The sequence below is a fragment of the Paramisgurnus dabryanus genome, chromosome 5, assembly GCF_030506205.2.
Source record: "Paramisgurnus dabryanus chromosome 5, PD_genome_1.1, whole genome shotgun sequence".
Taxonomy (NCBI): Eukaryota; Metazoa; Chordata; class Actinopteri; order Cypriniformes; family Cobitidae; genus Paramisgurnus; species Paramisgurnus dabryanus.
In genome coordinates this window covers 48,251,024-48,270,043 of record NC_133341.1, presented here as the reverse complement: position 1 = coordinate 48,270,043, position 19,020 = coordinate 48,251,024, and the positions used below count along the sequence as shown (strand labels likewise).

Below are 19,020 nucleotides of genomic sequence, written 5' to 3'. Positions count from 1 at the left end.
TTACATGTAGTCTTAAGCCATTTTATTCCATATTTATCTCTTACTTTTAATTTGTGGGTACGTCTTTTATTTCGATATGGTTCACCTGTCATGTGAGTGATAACATGACAGGAAACAAGTAACACTATAAAAGGAAGTAGCATAGAGTACATGGGTAGCATATGCTAAAGCTAATCCACTGCTGGATTGAGGAGTTTCTTTTATTGTGGATTTACCCTTCCAGACATCTTTTGTGGATTACACTATCACTGGATTGTATATACACTGGAGAACACTTTGCACATTTGGACTTTTAACACGCTTGAACTTTTAGATTGTTTTAGGTTTGGTTTTCCTGTATTCCTGTCTTTTAATATAACAGCCTTAAGTTTTAATGTGTTGCTTTAAGTTCATTGTGATCTTGTAAATACACTTATTTAATTTCATTTCAATTGTTTGTCATCCTTTTAACATGGTTTTGACCTCACACAGTAAGATCTGACCCCTTTTAACTATTTGTAACTCAGCTGATAGGGCTGATCGTTACAACTCAACAATATTTATTGACATTTATCTGGATATCGCCATTAATTGTGCAATTGTAGAAAAATAAAAATATGATTAAAGACTGTGTTTATTTCCATAAATTAGTACGTAGCTACAGTGGCGCAGTGATACTTATGTAATGCGGTCTGAACCGTGGGGTTACCGGGGTGTTTTATCACGGCTTTAAATGCGTTTCAACCAATCAGAATAAAGAACCAGAATGGGCAGTTTTATACTTCATATTTTAAGCTTTAGAATGTTTAATTTTCTTTGGGGGGTCCATGAAGGGATGCACCATATACAAGGGGTGCTGCACGCCAAAAAAGAACCACTGACCTAGACAGTGCAATGATGGATGTTGCTTGCTGGGAACCTTTAAACATTGGTGTTCTCTTACTATCTGCTTTCATGTTGTAAATCAAATAGACTAGTTAGTTAAAAATTTTCAAAATCACTGTCCACCACAAAACGTGAAATGCCTCTGACAGCCGTCTACTAAAATAGATTTTCCGAATCGAAGATATCTAACCCTGTGCATTGTCTGCTAGATATTTTTGTTTGAGCTTGGCAATTCAAATGAAAAATATTTTATATAATAAATCATGAAACAGTCATTTTCACATGCCTTTTTATTTTCAGTATTATACAACTTTAGAAGTATAAATATTTGTATAGTATACAACATCTATGACATCCATAGAGCTTTTTGTGGGTGATGTACAAAACTCAAAATCACATCTCTTATTGCACAGATCCTAAAAGACGATGATAAGCAGGGTCATCTATATAAACACTGATTTCACACATAGAGAAGAAAGAAAACGCCTGGAAACAAGCAAGAACGTATTAAACCGGAAAGACGAGAAACAGGCTACCACACCGGCAGTCTTTAACAGCAAGTGTCTGCTAAGAGGAACTCACACATACACACACACACATCGATCACAGCGTTATTTCCTGTGACGGCACATTAATTTGGCAAATAACACAATGTACATAATATACATCCATGAAGTAGCTGTAAACAAACATTTAATGTGCTTTTTAAAGGATTTAAACATCAATTTTCAGAGAAGGCAGGGGACGAACAAAAAGCAATACCAACAAAACAAATGTCTGGGTTTAGTCATGGTAATACTGTCGATATTCGATAACAGACAATTCATATGCTCTAAAAAACATTCATAATCTTAATTGTTAAAGTTCGTATTATGCACGCCTATAGGATCTTTGCCCGAAAGCCCAATAAGCATCTTGTTTAGTCATAAGGTGCACTGGATCTCTCTAGACTTCCTAAGCTACATAGTAAAGTCTACGAGGAACAGAAAATTCAGTCTCTAGCTTTTCTTATCATGGTGCATTTCCGTTATTTAGATACTTAAGTACATTTGTGTGACCAGCTCCTATAAATATGCTCTTTGCTTACATTAAACACTTTATTAAAGTACTTTAATAACATACTGTAATATAGCCTACATGTTCAGCGATATACGTGTACTGACATTGGCTGAGATATACGGTTGCTTTGCTTTAAGTTAGTATTTGATGCCTCTATTAGGAACCATTGGTAAACTGGAATGGTCACTGTGCTAACCTAATGATAGCTTTGAAAGTTTGATATGAAGGTCTTTGATATGAAAGAAATCCACTAATTCATTATTTTATACCAGACGTGTGAAGTTACAGCACAAATGCATTTAAGTATATGCGATCACCATTTGTAAGTTTTGTACTTTGCATATGAGTAGATTAGCAATTGACTGAACATGAGGAACATGTGGTGAAACTCTTGCCACAAGCCCTGACATACAACAAAAGCACTAAAGCACATTTAATAATTCCCCGTATAAGCCCTTTCAACCAAACCAGGGGAAGTACATCATGTTTCTTGATACTGAATGGCAAATGTTAGCCCTAAATGCTAGAAACAGATGGTAAATATTATCTACATAGTAGCAAACTTTAACCATAGGGTCATCCTTCAGTTTGTGAAACTTGCCTTTTATATAATGTGCTACATTTGCGTTGTCCCTGTTTTAAAGTAAATATACATGATTTCATTGTTAGCGACATCAAGCATGACGATTGAGAGAACATTCGGAGAGCAACTCTGCTGCATCACTTAAAATACACTTTTGAAAATGCCTGTGGTTATCCCCGACATACCTCAGTGAAACTTCAAGTACACTTCCATTACCGAGTGAGACTAATCTTCTTCTTCTTCTAGTATAGACTCCATTTCAGCAGAATTACTGAGCAGATGACAACACTAGGAGACTAACATCAAGTACAGTTTACAAACATATTATGACATAGCAAAATACATACATATAAAACATACAACACTCATTTCCCCCCCAACCCTTTCTGTACATTTAACGCTGCTGTATTTACAATATATTGCATAAAAATGAACCCTTAGAAATGTATGTGAAAGGAATGTGATTTTCACCATAACCTGCTAAGAACAGCAAGTCACATTTTCCCAAAAAACCCTAAGGCCCCTTCCACTACGATTCCAGAACCATTAGATGATTCCAATATAAAATAGTTCCAGGTGAGAAGCACAGGACAAAGTGCTTTCCTTCTGTGCACCACTACCCAAAACGAAACTCTGAACCACACAAAACAAAACAAAACAAAAATTTCAGTATAGTAGTAGTGAGTTTTCTACTTGCGGAGTGTAAGCCACATTATTAGCACCATTGCTACATATATTTTCTGAATATAGTTTTTAAATACATCAGAAAACTGTGTAATACATGGTAACTAAGTTTAAACGAGCAGTCTACATGCACCTTTAGCTTAAAATTTAGGTGCCTTTTCTCCCCACTCAACCCAAATTGGCACTGCTGAGCTTTAAAAAAGCATCGGCACTCCATAATTATTGCACACGCCACTTGTTACATCACACCGCAACACAATATAACGACTAATTTTGGCGCTTTTGCTTGATCTAAAAAGTGACCACAAATCAGCAGCAAAACAAGTCTACATTCAGCCTACACTCTTTTTTTAGACAAAGTTATATAAACAGAGCATTACAGATTACAAACAACACAAATTCATCCCTCTGATTTCTTGTGAAAACCCAAAGTAACAGTTTCACCGGTCCGCAAATAGGAAGGCTTGATGATATAACATACAGACAAAAAAAAAGATGTTAATATCCTCATAGTCCTTGTCAATAACCTTGGCAAATACAATAACTTAGCACTTTTTACAAGTAGAACCACACGGCAAATCTTTTGTTTGTTTTGAACGTACTACATCTTTTTCAGAAGTGGCATTATCCTTTGCCGACGCTGCACCTTTCGGGGAGTCTTTACGAGAAGTTTTTGGTGCTGATATTGTTTCTTGACAGTGTTCTTTTTTCTTCTTTTCTACTTGCTCTTTTCGGCTGGACGAAATTGATTTATCAGTTACCTTTGACTCGCTGGAGATATTTTTAGGCTCAGGACTGGACATAGCTGTAGTTCCAACAACATCATTTGCGTTGGAGACCTTGACCGTTTCTGATCTCTGAACCTCAATTCTAGGCTTCATTTGCTCCTTAGAGGAAGCTCCAACTATTTCATCCGTGGCACAACTGCCCTTACCTAAAGGGACCCCACTTGAAACAAGAATTTTAACAGCTGGTATAGGCAACACTGACCCAGATCCACCTTGAGAACCATTGCAAATCTCTTTCTGGGGTTGGACTTTAGGTGTAGACAAGACTGACTCTCTCTGCTCCTTTTGTTTTACTACGGTGTCTTTAACAAAAGGCTGTGCCTTGTTTTCTAGCTTTGCCTTGTCCTCAGATGTCTTACCAATGGATTGCGTAACAAGTGGAGAGTCTACTCTGGGCTTGTTTTTGGAACTCAAAGGAGTTTGTTTTGATAAAGAGCTATCAGACGGTTCTTGGCGTTTTATTGAAGTCTGTTCTGGACCTGTCCCTGTTCCATCCATAGCTTGTTTACTGGCCTTCAGGCTGTCTGCACCAACAGCACTCTTAAATTTCTGCTTTTCTTCAGCTTTAAGTGTTGACTTCACATGCACAGTGTCTCCTGTAGTAATGACACAACTTTTAGTCTTTGGTGGGCTTACACCAGTGTCCAGCTTTGGTGTGCAACTAGCATATACCTGACTTTTAACAAGCGATTCTTGTTTTTGACACACTGAAACTTCAGTTGCAGAGACTATTGTCTCTTTCCCACTGCATTTTAGGTCATTTTTAGTTGTTAACTTATCTCCCGTTTTTTCCACTGGTGCTTCCATGATTTTGAGATCCTTTACTGTCGGACTGGATTTTTTACTTGCATTTTGTGTTTTTTCAGAGATTTGTTTGGAAAACTGAACTGAATTACTCATCGTCTGTCCATTTGCCAAACTCCCAGAGCTTTCCACTTTGGCACATGTTTGTTCGGACTGTAAATCTTGGATGGTGGTTGTTTTTACCTCTGCCAATCCAGACAGTTGACGGTTGGTGCTTGCTAAGACCTGGGATTGTGCATCAGTGACAGGCATGGCCTTTAGTGGGGCAACAATTGAGGATAGAGCAGCTTTTCTTTGAAGGGTAGACTTGGGTGACAATGGGCTTTTAACAAAAGGGGCTTCAGCGGTTTCTTGTGATGTTGAGACAGAGGGAGCCGTAGATAAATCCTGAGGGATGAGTGCTTTCTTGTTTTTTGTCTCCGTGTTAACCTGCTCTGAGCCAGCAACTGTAATTGGTGTGCCATCTGTTCTGTCTCTGTGCAAAGTCTCTAAATTGTTGTCTATGCTTTGTATTGTAGTTACTGGCTTATCTCCCATAGAATCATGAAGACGCTTTGCAGTAAAGTCAAGAGAGTCTTTTGTGATATTGACCTTGTCCTTTCTGTTTAAATGATTCTGCTTCACAGTCAAGGGTGGGTTTGATGTCCCAACTGTACTGCTCATAACATCTTTTGATTGATAAATCTGCTCTACATCCTTTGCAGTGTTCTTTGAATTGGCTGGCTTGTCTTCATTTTTGCTTGGTAGGATTTCCTTTTTTGTAGACCCTGAATTTGAAGTGGATGGTGCTTCGATTAACCCAATAAAATCAAAAGTTGCTGCTGGGGTTTGCTGAATACAGATGAGCTGGGGTTTCACAATAGTGGAAACTGGGGACTTGTCAGGTTCATTAGTTTTGGTAGAGTCTATCAGTTTAATTTTTTTAACTTCATTTTGGTTTTCCAATGCCTCCTCACAGTTTTCCATATCCTCTTCTTGGTCTTCATTGCTTACCTCTCTGATAGAAGGTGTTTTCCCACATGCAAAATGAGTGCAGTGTCGTGCAGCCCTAATCTCCTGAGCGGTCTTTAGCCTACTCTCTGACTTTACATTTACATCCAGGGATTCCACTTTAGGGGGTGTGTTTTGCAACTTTCTGTCATGAAAATCTTCACTGCAAGCAGGACTAATAATAGAGTCTTTATTGGATGTGGATTCTTCTTTTGAATTTGTTTTACAGTTTAAATTCACATTGTCCTTAGCATTAAGCATTCCTGGTGGCCCTCTCTGTGGAATTATCGGTTTTCTACACAGATCTCCTGCCAATATAGTACTTTCACTAAAGTTGTCTGCCATTTTAGAGAGACATGTGTCAGTCTTGGACACCCGAGGGCCAGAAAGCAGGCCGATGTCTAGTGTTCCCTCCAGGGGTCTTAAAGATGACACAAGCCGTCCTTCCAGTTTGTATTCAGAAGAGGTTTTCCTGATGGGACCTTCGGAGGAGGCAATCATCTGAAGTTTTTCTACTGCACTCTCACCTCTGCCGCTGAATAGCTTAGTCCCAGCACTCATTTCAGAAGCACTGTGAATGTTGCACATTCCCCCTTTTACATGTTCTAAAGCCATAGCAGAATCCAACTGAAGACTTTTGGACCTGGTGGTGTTGAAATGAATGTTTTCGTGAACACTAGATGAAATGCGACACAAGGAGTCTTCCCTATCATCAAAGGACTGTCTCTTTCTAGCAAACTCAATGTTGGGTGCTTTAAAATCTAACCTGTCTGGTTTAATACATTCCTTCATTGTCCTAGACAGCTGTCTGTCGGGTTGGCATAAAGATGATCTCTCAGTTAACAGTGAAGCACAGTCCCCACTGCTTGCAGACTCTGCTATGCTCTCACACACTCTTGGGTTTAGTTTTTTGTACAGCACATCCTTCAAACTAGCATTAGTAGACTTGTCCAGTGAAGGCGATTCGGAAGTTTGGGTTCTTGTACTGGTTCTCGCTAGAACACCCCACTCCTTATCTTCAGTAGTGAGGGAACAAATAGGACCTTCCACATCTTGCATGGTGTCTTGTTTTTGCAAAGAGTCCCGTCGCTCAGCCCAATCATGCCTCTTCACCACCACCTTGGTCTTCAGCTTATCCCTGTCTAAGTCCTCTACTGACTCTTGCCGACCAACCTTGCGAGTCACAGGCCGCTTTAGGCAGCCCTGCTCAGCCGGCCTCACTCGAGTAATGGCAGGTGGCTCACATGAATTGTTATCCTCTGTACATGGTGGGGTATGCTCCCACCTACATGAGGCTTCTCCTTGAGCCTCCTCTTGGGTCACTTCCAAACTGTGCTTTCTGGTGCATAAATGCTTTTTGTCTCCAGCATATGAGGGAGAAAGCTTCTCCTCTGATTGCACTCGTTTTAATAGTGGGGATCGAGGAGGCTCGGCACTCTTAGGTCGCACCATATGACGGACAATGGTGGGAGGCGAATGCATCTTGCCAGGGAAAGCTTGAGAGGTTTTGGTGGTTCCCAATGTGTGACTCAGTAAGGGAGATGGTGAACGCTGTGGAGATGTCGGCTGAGGCTGTGGGGTTGGGGAGGGTGTGCGAGCCAGTGGAGAAAGGGGAATGCTGCCTGCCGATTTGCGTCGACCTTGTCGGAGACGTCCCGGGAGTTTAGGTCCCAGACCGTGCAGAGTGCTGGGCCTGATGTGACCAGAGCCTGCAGGTGAATTAGGAGCACTGGAACTAGGGGAACTGCTCTGTGATGAAGTGCCACCTGCAAGAAAAAAATTGCCAAGCTTAAATAATCTTTTATTAAAATTATTTGCATTCAGATGATTTACATTCAAAAGAAAATTGCAAAGAAGTGCATGAGTTGGCAAATCATCATGTGACAAATAAAAGCCACGCTAACCTGACTGAGTAAAATCGGGTGTTGGACGAAAGCCAGCTGTTGGGGAGCGTGGTGAGAGGCTATGTGTGGGAGATCCAGGCAGGCTCTCTCCTGATGACAGCGACCGGTTAAGTGATGAGAAACTGCGGCTGGTGTGTAAAAGTGGAGAAGGCTGCATGGCAAACCGCTTGAATACTGATCGTCGCCTGAAGAGAAGCAAATACAACAGCACTATATTAATTAAAAACAAACACAGAATATTACAATGTCTAGAACAGGGGTGGGCATTCCTGGTCCTGGAGGGCCACTGTCCTGCAAAGTTTAGCTCCAACCCTAATCAAACACAGGTGACATTCAGGTGTGTTTGATTAGGGTTGGAGCTAAACTTTGCAGGGAAAGTGGCCCTCCAGGACCCGGAGTGCCCACCACTGGTCTAGAATGACAGAAAATATTAAGAGAACAAATGTACAACATTCATGCAAAAACTGGACTACCTACTACATTTGTGATATACTTTTTCCTCACAATTTGATTCAACTTTTAAATCTAATGTAACAAGTAGAACTAGAAAAATATCAACAAATTTTTATTACTTATTTCTTGACTCAAACATTTATAATAACCAAATGTGAAACATAAGACTTCCCATTAATCACATAGACTGTTGAAGCCCACCACAGTCTAATTGGTCCCACCAAAATGAACAAGTTTTCCAAGACCCAATAGTGCAGAACACATTTATTCCATTATACACCCAGCCACTGTACAAAATCCTGACACAACAGCTACCTCTAGTGGCACTGACAAAGATGTTGCTAGTGTTCTTACACTATTATAGAGACTTTATTTCTCTTTCATACCGTTCTTGTGTTTTCTCTTTCTTGGGCTTCTTGGTTCTTCTAATCATTTTGCTTCTGTAACTATTTCTTCTTGCTGGACCAGTTTTGATTGAAGTGTTTTCAAAGGGGGTTGTGGATATTGCAACTTTACTTCCACTCTGCAAAATGACATAAAGGCATCTTTGTCTAAAGACTTACTATAAAACAAAACGAAAAAGAAACACAAAAGTTGTGGTTGCACTATTGCAGCTTGTTTCTGTACCTTCAGCAGTAGTTCCACCACCTCAGTGTGAAGCAGACCATGAACTGTTTCTCCATTCACATGAGTGATCAGATCTCCAGCTTTAAGACCAGCCTTATGAGCAGGTCCACCATCTTCTACATTCTGATACCAAACAGACCCAAAAATTAAAATTACAACAACAAAGCACAGTTAAAAAGCTTTATACGCTTATTATTTAACACTGTGTGCCAACCAGACAAGATGGAAAAACGCTACAACTGAATCCCTGTTCTTCCATGTTCATTTCAGTTTTTGTACCAACTAGGTTCAGTTGTGCCAGTTGCTGAGCAAAACAAGGTTTCGTCCGTAGCTTAGTTTGCTGTATAGCCTGATCCACATTGAAGTATCATACTGTAGGTCCACAAACCCATTCCACACTGTATTAATCATCTAATACAGGGGTGGGCAATCTTTTCTCAAAAGCCAAACCAGGTTTATAAGCAGAGGGCCTATAAACCCTTTTACTGTTTGTACACAATGATGACATAGCAACGTATTTTGGCAACGGAAGTATGGCGAGAATCAGCAGAATGTCGTTTTAAAAAGTTGAGTTTATTGAATGGTATCGGGCTACCAGATCCGTGTACGTTAGAACCACTGGGAAACAACACCACTTCCGTTGCCAAAAAGTGCGCGCAACTATTTGATCACGTGGGCTGTTAAAAGGGTCTATACTACAGTGTGCACTAGGGCTGTCACTTTTGAGAAAAATCAAATTCGAACGGATTTCGAATATCATGCAATTTATCCGAATATATTCGAATATCTGGGCACCCCCCCCCCCGGCGCGCATCAAAACCCACCGTAATGGAGATTCAGTCACAAAATTATTAACAGTGACAGTCATAAACTGAAACTGGGCTGTCTGGATTACCTTTTTACTTAATGTTTGAAACAGCAGGTTATTAACTTATGAATACAAAACTTGATTCAGAAGTTTACAAAAAAATGATTCAGTTACAGACAACGTGACAACCTGGACAGCAGCAGGAGTAGGAGCCCAAACGGAATTCGCGCCCGCAGATTTCGGCAGAAAACCCCGCGGAATTCTGCGGATTTAATGCCCGTCATTGACAAGCACACATATCCCGTGCTTGAGCGTGTTTGTGAGAAGTAATCTCATTGACAACAAGGACACATACATACATAGCCTATCCTGCGCGTTTGTGAGCCATCAGTGACAAGTACATTAACCCTGCGCGTGCTGTTTGCTTGCCCGTTTTCAATGATAGAGAGCACAAACCCTTTGATACTTGAGATGAAATTAAACTTACCGGTAAGTTAAGCAGATCTCACTTGACTCTGTCTTCTATGTGACTCGCGACAGTCAGCACATGATCATTTAAAATCCGTTTACAAGCCAAATGCTGTTGTTGTTTAATATAAAGTTTACATTGCGTTGTAAAAATTATGAAATTATCTTCATACATGCTATTTTCATAATGCGAACGTATTAACGCAAGTTTTGTATTCTGCTATAATGTTTAACACTTATAGCAGTGTTATATGTCATTTTATATACAAACTATAATTCTATCTTGACATGCACATTAGGTTCATGTTGGTCCAATTTGATTCCCTCTCTTGCGCACAGTTGCAGTCGTCGGTCTCACTCTCAGCCTCCTTCCTATTACGAGGTGTTACTGTAAAAAATGCGCTACACATGGCATTTTAAAAACCGGATGGTTTATTTATAGTTCGAATACGGATATTTCACGTCATGTTCGAATGCATATTCGAACATCGAATAAAAAGTGACAGCCCTAGTGTGCACATGATGAAATAGGCCTTTATAATTTATTACAAATCATTACTCAATTATTGCTATATTGTACATGGACATGCATTGTCTTGTTTTTTATGAACACAATTTTAAATTTTAAAAAATTTTAAGCTTATGATTTTACAATGCTTTTCTATGCTGCTGAAACCCGCAGTTGTCCAAGTTCCAGTCCCAGTGCAACTGATACCCAATGCAACTGTCATTGGCTCATCTTCGTTCGAGGGGTGGGGCTTAGCGAAAGGTCAACTGATTAGGAAATCTTTCTTATGAGCTATGAATTGAGCTGTAAAAAAAGATACACTCTTACCCAAACCATGTGATAAACCGTGTAAACATCACTGTCACAGGCATAGACCCGGATCGCTCGCAGGGTGAAACCGAATTTCTTTCCTGAGCTGTGAATGATGATTGGCTGTCGACAGCTGACACCAGAGAGAGAGGAGTCTCGGCTGGGGGAGGAGTCTCTGGAGGATGGGTCTGATGACAACGAGTATGGAGAAATAGGACTTGCTAATGGGGATACACCAAAATCTGTAAAGCAAAAGAAAGATTGACTTTTAAAAATGAATTACAGTTAAAGTAAGAAATTAATTTAATATAATAAATCAAAAAACAATTATACAATGTATTACCATCATAATAATGGGAACCTCTGACAGAGACAACATCAGACACACAGATACATAGCAACATGCATAACTACACACACTGACCTCCAGGGATCATGAGAGACAGGGCACTGGTAGACACTGATTTTGGCACTTTGCTGATGGCACACTGCTTGTCTGTGGTCTCAGTTCTGGGAGTGCTCAGGAAGGTGGCTGTATCACAGGAAGGCTTACAGCTGTCTGGACTCTCAACTCCCTCTCCCCTTGAGGGCACCTGGTCCAGGTGCTCGGAAAAACTGCCTACTCAAAGAGTGTGAAAGAGGATTTGATTACAATTAAAACAAAACAGTGATCAGTAATAAAGCACATTAAAAAAGATTCACACAGATAAAACACTAAATCTAGTTTTTAAAAAAAGTCCAGTTCTATATCTTGGCATGCACTGAATTTTGCCAAAACCCTGCTGAAAAATCTGTGCAGATTCCATGTGGGCCCAGTTATATCACATATTTTTAATTTATAAAGACAGAATTGTGTGAAAAGACTCAATGTCCATTCACATGTGCTGTACCTGACAGGGTGGAGTTACTGATGGTGCTACAGGGTGTAGCAGGATCAGGATCATCTTGAGGCAACTCCCCAATACTAAAAGTCACTTTACTGGGGTCTTCCAGAGCCAGGGAGCCCTCGCCATCCTCTACTTCTGCAGATATGGCAAACTTGGGGAGGAGACCCGAACATCTGCTCAGACTGGTGCTCTCAGTGTCAGATGAATGAGAGAGGGAGGGGCTGAAGATGAGTAACAAGAACAATTCTTTAAAAAGCAAAATAGAAAGTCCTTTCTAAATAGATGATCTGGCCACTTACTGAAGTTAATCAACAGGGCCCAAATTCAGGAACTGAGGAGACCATACTATTAAGTATTATTGGTTATAGGATTATTCTTTATGCAGAGCACAGCTATTCATCTCTGGTTTCGGAGGGCAACTCTCCCAAAGAGTTTACCTCCTACTAACCAAATAAACCTGGTCTTTTTAAGTAATTCTGTGCTAGATCAGGGTTGGAAGTAAAGTCTGCAGGACAGTGGTCCTCTAGGACTGGAGATGAATAGCCCTGATGATAAAGGATTGCTTCTGGTTACGTACATCTCAGTGAAGTCTGGAGTCCAGCTCAAGGAGTCTACGGTCAGTGGACTGTCAGTCTTCTTTTCTTCTCCTTTCTCCTCCAACTGACCTCGTGACAGATCCAGACTACTGTACACCTACATACACAAGCAGAATGTATATGCATCACTAAACTCTTTAGAAAAAGTATCAAATGTGGTTCAACAGATATGTCAATCCTGAAACAATTAAAATGTTTTTTTTTGCAGAAGTTTAATACCTACAAGGTTTGTTCTTTGAGTGATACAAATAGTGCTTATGTCATAGCAACACACATAAAAAAATTGACAGGATAGAACAGGAAGTTCCTCAAATGTAACATTTGACATTTTGAGAACCACCAGACAATTTTTTTTTATTTTCCCCAGACTATATCAGCTTTCACCCAGATACATTTAAGGCGGTTTCACACGGTACACGGCAAAATCGCCGAGCGGCTTCAGCTTTTCTCTTGTATTGGAAGCGTTTTGTGCAGCATTTAGTGCAAATTTGTGTTTCTTCAACGGCGCCTGCCATGAAGTGCTATGTCCGGAGAAGGGACAGGATTTTGGGTGCATGAGCAAGGCTTGTGGACCAACTCCGCTCCACCTCTGTAACCACCACCGTTTTGCCACTTTCCACACGTCTCCTATTGAAAAATAATTAAACACTCGCGGTTGCCGCGTACCGTGTGACACGGCCTTTACTGTGCCTGATAGTTTCTAGAATCAACCTATACTGCATTGCACCAAAGTTCTGCACTTTACTCTGTGCCTTTACTCTGCTGTTCAGACATAGATCCTCTGACTGTGGTAAAGACACAGATCTATGAGCAGAGATGGATGCCAGAGGGAGACAGTGATAGTAGTGCTGTTTCAGACTTCAGTTTAACCCTATAGGATATTTGGTGGTTACAGAGGGTGAACGATTCTGCACATCATGACAACTGACTATATATTACACAGAAATTTGTGTGACAAACATAGAGAGACTCACTTTAGAGAACCGGTGTGAGGAGGAAGAGAACTGACGCAGTTCCACGTTGAAATCTTCTTCGTTGGTATTGTCCTCCTCCTCAGTTTCTAAGTGATGGTACCTATCTGATCGTGCTGAAAGTAAAAAGAGAAAATGTGTCACTTTGTGTTGTGATGTCGATGTGCTCTCAGGTAAATTCAATTCATTAATTCTGTTTGCGTTCCACATTTATGGCTTTATTAATACTCTTTAGATTTTGACAGCTATTGGTCAAGATTCAAATCTATTTTATAGAAAAGTGCTAAATGTAGCCTTTTCCATGAAATACAAAAATGTGATTGTATTTAGTAAGTGCTTTATGCATGTACCTATACAAGTTCTGAAACATTTTTATTAAATTATTGTAGTATGTGTTATAATGGATCTTGTGCAGAATGAGCTCTTGAAAAAAAGTATTTTATTTGAACTATTCCTTTAGTTTCAGCTCTCACTGTACATCTTGTATATAAAAATCTACCAACAATGAATTTTAGAAATTAACACAATGACAATAATGTGTTCAAATCATTTAGGCACTGAAAAACAATTCAGTGATAAAAGCAAATTGTTGAAATCATTCCAAACCAAACAAACTAATCGTCACCAAACTGTCACATGCAAAATTGCATTGGAACATCTAAACCTCCTATTAAATATAATAAACAAATACAGGGATAGGCACTGGCTCTGAGCCCTGCCCTGCGTGCATGAACTGTGAAGGGCGATGACTTCACCCCTGCAATTAATGTCAGGCTGTCACTTACTGTCGAAGTAGCTGGTGTCGTCCTCAGACTCAAGCTGAGGTATGAACTCTGCCTTCTGCCTCAGCAGGCTGTTCCAGTCCAGACTATGAAAAAACTGATGGTGCTTGACCTCATATGCCCCTCCTGCTGGAATACACACAGCCAATCAAATTTCATCCTCATATTATTTCATTGTGTGCTAAACTGACAAGGTGCAATGATAATCAAGTGATAAATCATATCTCTTTGATCTTAATCTGTTTTTTTGTCCTAACCAGCCACAACTGGAACAACAACAAGTGGGAGGAGGTACTGTCTTTTGCTTCATTTTTACTTCTGTGGTGTAGTGTTGAATAACCATGCCCACACAGTGCAATATCACTGGTAAAAAACCTAATTTCATACCGTACATATTATACAAAAATGTCTTGACTGGTTGTAATTTTGTTGCACTGAACTGCATCTTTTCATGTACTGAGAACAGAAACATTAGGATAGTGGAAAATATTTGATGTTGCAATAGGCAGCTTGTACAAGTGAATAAAAACTTTCGAGCGTATACGTTCACTTGTTAAGTGGTAAAGTTTTACATCTAAATTTTATAAAGAAAATCCTTTAACACAATAAGAGGTCAGAAAGTTTACCGTCTCTACCAAATCCAAATAATGGAAAACTACTTTGTTTTGTCGTTTCTTAGGTGTATCACAGACATAAATAATGCAATTTCTTGTGAATGACCAGCAGTATAATGTCTGCTTTAAAGGCTGAATGGAGAGCTGGACTGTGTTAGTTCTGGTGAAAACATCCTGCTTTGATTTTATTTGTGTGACAGGATGCTGGCCTTATGTACAGCCCAGGTGTCACTATAAATTATCTGCATACAATAATAGGAAACACTAATAGCAAGGACTGCAGCAGGACACATGTATGGGTTTTGAATAGATTTTATGTTTATCATTTTTTGTCATGTGCCGAAAATCCCTGGTATTTCTAAGATTTGTGTGTTACTTTTAAAAGTCATTTTTAAACCTGCCACTGACTAAAAAACTGTAATGTATGTTCTATTCTGTTTATTTTCTAAAACACATTAGGTGACCTAGTTGTGAAAACTAAAGATGAAGTCTTTTTTAATTATCCTACAAAATAAAAAGAACATTCAGTGAAAATGTAAACCTCTTGAAAAGCACTTAACTAAACCATTTATAGTATAAGCATAACTGTGGTATCATTCGATAGAAGACACTTTTAGCTTCGTTTTCCAGGTTTCAAAATTATTTTAAGATAAAAATTAAAAAAGTTAGAGAGGCTGAAGTACATTGTTTTACTTTTTTTTGCATAACATCTTTTTTAATACTAAAAATCTTAATGATAAATATGTGTGTGAAACCTAGAAATGTAATGATGCCAAAGCCACAAGTCTAAAGAAGTTATATTTCACGTTTGAAGTCAATAGGCCCAAAAATGAGGTTCTTGCAAGAGTTTTTGTAAGACTAGTGGCTTTTCTAAGTGCCAGTCAGCCCCAAAATAAAAGTCTTTTGTTTACATGCATACACGTTCGTTCTTTTTATTGTTTATCCTTATATAAGCGTATAAAATGCCGTATTCACACCAGGAAATAAAACGTCACACAAAGATCGTTGGATTATTTATCTAATTGGCTACATGTTCTGTCTATCAATATTTTCCATGAAGTCATTGGAGGAACGAGCGAGTCAGATGATGTCACGATATTTGACAGCGCTGTTTGGATATTATGTATTATACTCTCGCCTACTTTTACAAACAAGTTTGACCGCTAGTTTTGAATGCGAGTGTAATCTCATATACAAGTGTTATATTCGATTAAAAGACATGCATGTGAAAACTGATGTAAACAATGGACAATATATCTATATTTCACGGAGTATACGTGTTTCCCTGCCAATGACAAGTTTTTACATCAATCCATATTTCCGCTGTTATCCACTAGGTGGCGCTCTTACTCAACTTTTTAAAAACAAATGAAGATAGGATAATAGTTTTTTGTTGTTGTTTAAAGCAGATGGTCTGTTCTTTTTAGATTTGATATATCAAAAATCTGATATAATGTATCTTTATATATACTAGTCAACATCTGAAGTGGTTTGAAAAAGGTAATTCAAAGTTGTCCTAAGACAAGAACTGGTATTGGGTACCTGAAAGGTTGGATCCAATTCAAATGTTGACTATTTGAATGTCCCATTTTTCAAACTTTAGTTAGTGTGTAATGTTGCCGTTAGAGTATAAATAATACCTGCAAAATGATAAAGCTCAAAGTTCACTGCCAGGCAACATATTTTCTTTAACAGAAGTCCCCTTTCAAAGCCTACAGCAAACGGCTGGTTTGGACTACAGCCCTCTACTTCCGGATTGAATGATGTCAATATAAGAGCTTTTGACTAAACCCCGCCCACAGGAATACGTCAGTCACCAGCTAAGCTCAAATGGCTCTGGCTAATCTAAGCTGCGGTCGAATCAAAACACACTAAACAAGTTAAACAATCCAAAACCTCTTTACGGATTTATGAAGGAGAGACTTCACAGAACAAGGGAGACATCAGCCTGTTTTTAGTACAGTGAAAACAGCGGTATAGAGATAAGTAAACTGTGTGAAAAATACCGCTTTTTTACATGTGAAACATAAACACATGTTATATTGTGCACTGTAAACACAATCAAAGCTTCAAAAACACAAAAAAAGGAAGGCATTACATTTTTGCAAAAATCATAAAAAATGTTGGCACTGGCTGGCAACCTTTTTTTAAACAATGGTGGGGAAAGAGTTAATGAAACATCATCTTTTTGATGATAAAATATTTTTAAATATAAAAAAAATTCACAAGACTTATTTAAGATGTCAAATAAGTATTTGGTGTCCCCAGAGTGCGTATGTGAAGTTAGCTCAATATAAAATAGATAATTTATTATAGCATGTTAAAATTGCCACTTTGTAAGTGTGAGCAAAAATTTGCCATTTTGGGGTGTTTCTTTTTAAATGCAAATGAGCTGATCTCTGCACTAAATGCCAGCGCCCTGGTTGGATAGTGCAGTTTAAAAGGCGGTATTATCCCCTACTGACATCACAGAGGGAGCCAAATTTCAATGACCATTATTTTCACATGTTTGCAGAGAATGGTTTACCGAAACTAAGTTACTGGGTTAATCTTTTTCACATTTGCTAAGTTGATAAAAGCACTGGGGGCCCAGTTATAGCACTTAAACATGGAAAAAGTCAGATTTTCATGATATGTCTGATTTAAATAAAAAAATAGCAAAGGGGATATTATTGTTCATACATTGAAACCATGCGCTTTGCAATCCCTATGAAAGTTTTTGGCCAACTGGCCAACATTAGTCCTTGTTATGTGCTCGCCAAAGACAATTTAAGTTGATAATTTAGGACCCTTACCACTGCCAAGACGTTCCAGAGGGTTCTGTCTGAGAAGCAGGGTGATAAGCTCCTGGGAATCAGTTGGAGGTGCATCCTCCCCCTCTGGCCAGTTTATTTCATCTGAGAAAAGAGAAAGCAGATCGTTTCATCATCATTATCATCCAATTCAAACAAAAACTCTTTTCACCATTTCTTTCAAGTTAAAAGGGTATTTTATTCAAGATGAAAGCACCTTTGGGTTTTGTCAGGCTCTCATTGTACCAGAACCCCATCAGTTCTGCACAACAAACTAATGAATATGGAGAATCTTTTCACACAGGCATCAAAACGTGGGATTATTACCATGCATAAAAATGCATTCAACACATAAACAAGCATGCATAAAACATCCTAATATCCATTCAAGAAATATGTATAGATATTCTGGTGAAGTTTGTTTAGTGTCTCAGAACTCAAGGGATTGCAGAGTAGCAAAAAAACTGAACTCAGATGAGAAAAAAGGTAAAGAGTTTGTCTGAAAGGCCAGTGGGGTGAAATAAATGAGTAGATAGGCTTTGTTGGTTTCCACTGCCTCTACAGCAACACATGCCACACATTAGAATAAGATTTAAGGAGCATGAATATGTATCCAAGCCCAGGGCAATGGCAGCTAGCTGGAAACATTAATTAAGAGTCACTCACATGATAACCCCATGATAGAAAACACAACTAATGGCGGCAGAAACCATTTGCTGTTTTCTCTCTCGTGGGGTTTGATTCAAAAGTACAGGGCATAAATATTAATGAAAGCCTGCTAATAAAAATTTGGGGAGATTACATTGGATGTAAAATTTAAGGACAGAGCAACTATACTGGATTTAAAGGTTAGTTTTAAAATCGAAATATGCTGTTAATTTACTCACCATCAGGTCATCCAAGATAAGTTTTCTCGTAAAACATTACACACAACATAAATTAATGTTTGTGCAAGAAACTGAACATTATTTATAACATTGTCACTGGCAATCTATAACATCAGGCAATCGGTCCATGTATGCCTCAGTAATGCAGCAGGACGTGCCCGTTCCAAACAGTGTTTTTGCACCCTTGACAGGCACTGCAGGAAGGACACGTCACATAAAAGATTCATAGGAGCTAAGGATGTTTGGCTTAGGCTCACCTAAAGGATTATTAGGAACACCATACTAATACTGTGTTTGACCCTCTTTCGCCTTCAGAACTGCCTTAATTCTATTTGGCATTAATTCAACAAAGTGCTGAAAGCATTCTTTAGAAATGTTGGCCCATATTGATAGGATAGCATCTTGCAGTTGATGAAGATTTGTGGGATGCACATCCAGGGCACGAAGCTCCCATTCCACCACATCCTAAAGATGCTCTATTTGGTTGAGATCTGGTGACTGTGGGGGCCATTTTCGTACAGTGAACTCACTGTCATGTTCAAATAACCAATTTGAAATGATTCGAGCTTTGTGACATGGTGCATTATCCTGCTGGAAGTAACCATTAGAGGATGGGTACATGGTGGTCATAAAGGGATGGAC

At 39.1% G+C, this 19,020-nt stretch overlaps 1 protein-coding gene across 10 annotated transcripts in view; it reads right to left on the bottom strand.

The window, feature by feature from the left end:
- Positions 1 to 1,136: 1,136 nt before the first annotated feature.
- Positions 1,137 to 19,020, bottom strand: part of mast4 (microtubule associated serine/threonine kinase family member 4) — a 152,275-nt gene continuing 134,391 nt past the window's right edge. For 6 of the 10 annotated variants that reach the window (XM_065284553.2, XM_065284555.2, XM_065284561.2 and 3 more), the window contains 11 exons: positions 17,495 to 17,596; positions 14,089 to 14,214; positions 13,307 to 13,419; positions 12,314 to 12,429; positions 11,740 to 11,957; positions 11,274 to 11,468; positions 10,868 to 11,091; positions 8,757 to 8,879; positions 8,516 to 8,652; positions 7,677 to 7,861; positions 1,137 to 7,538 (listed from right to left, as the gene is read on the bottom strand). In XM_065284553.2, coding sequence (XP_065140625.2) covers positions 3,736 to 7,538; positions 7,677 to 7,861; positions 8,516 to 8,652; positions 8,757 to 8,879; positions 10,868 to 11,091; positions 11,274 to 11,468; positions 11,740 to 11,957; positions 12,314 to 12,429; positions 13,307 to 13,419; positions 14,089 to 14,214; positions 17,495 to 17,596 — 5,342 coding nt within the window. In that variant the 3' untranslated portion in view covers positions 1,137 to 3,735. The remainder of the gene's footprint in view (positions 7,539 to 7,676; positions 7,862 to 8,515; positions 8,653 to 8,756; positions 8,880 to 10,867; positions 11,092 to 11,273; positions 11,469 to 11,739; positions 11,958 to 12,313; positions 12,430 to 13,306; positions 13,420 to 14,088; positions 14,215 to 17,494; positions 17,597 to 19,020) is intronic. The other 4 variants (XM_065284554.2, XM_065284556.2, XM_065284558.2 and 1 more) reach the window with 2 other exon arrangements.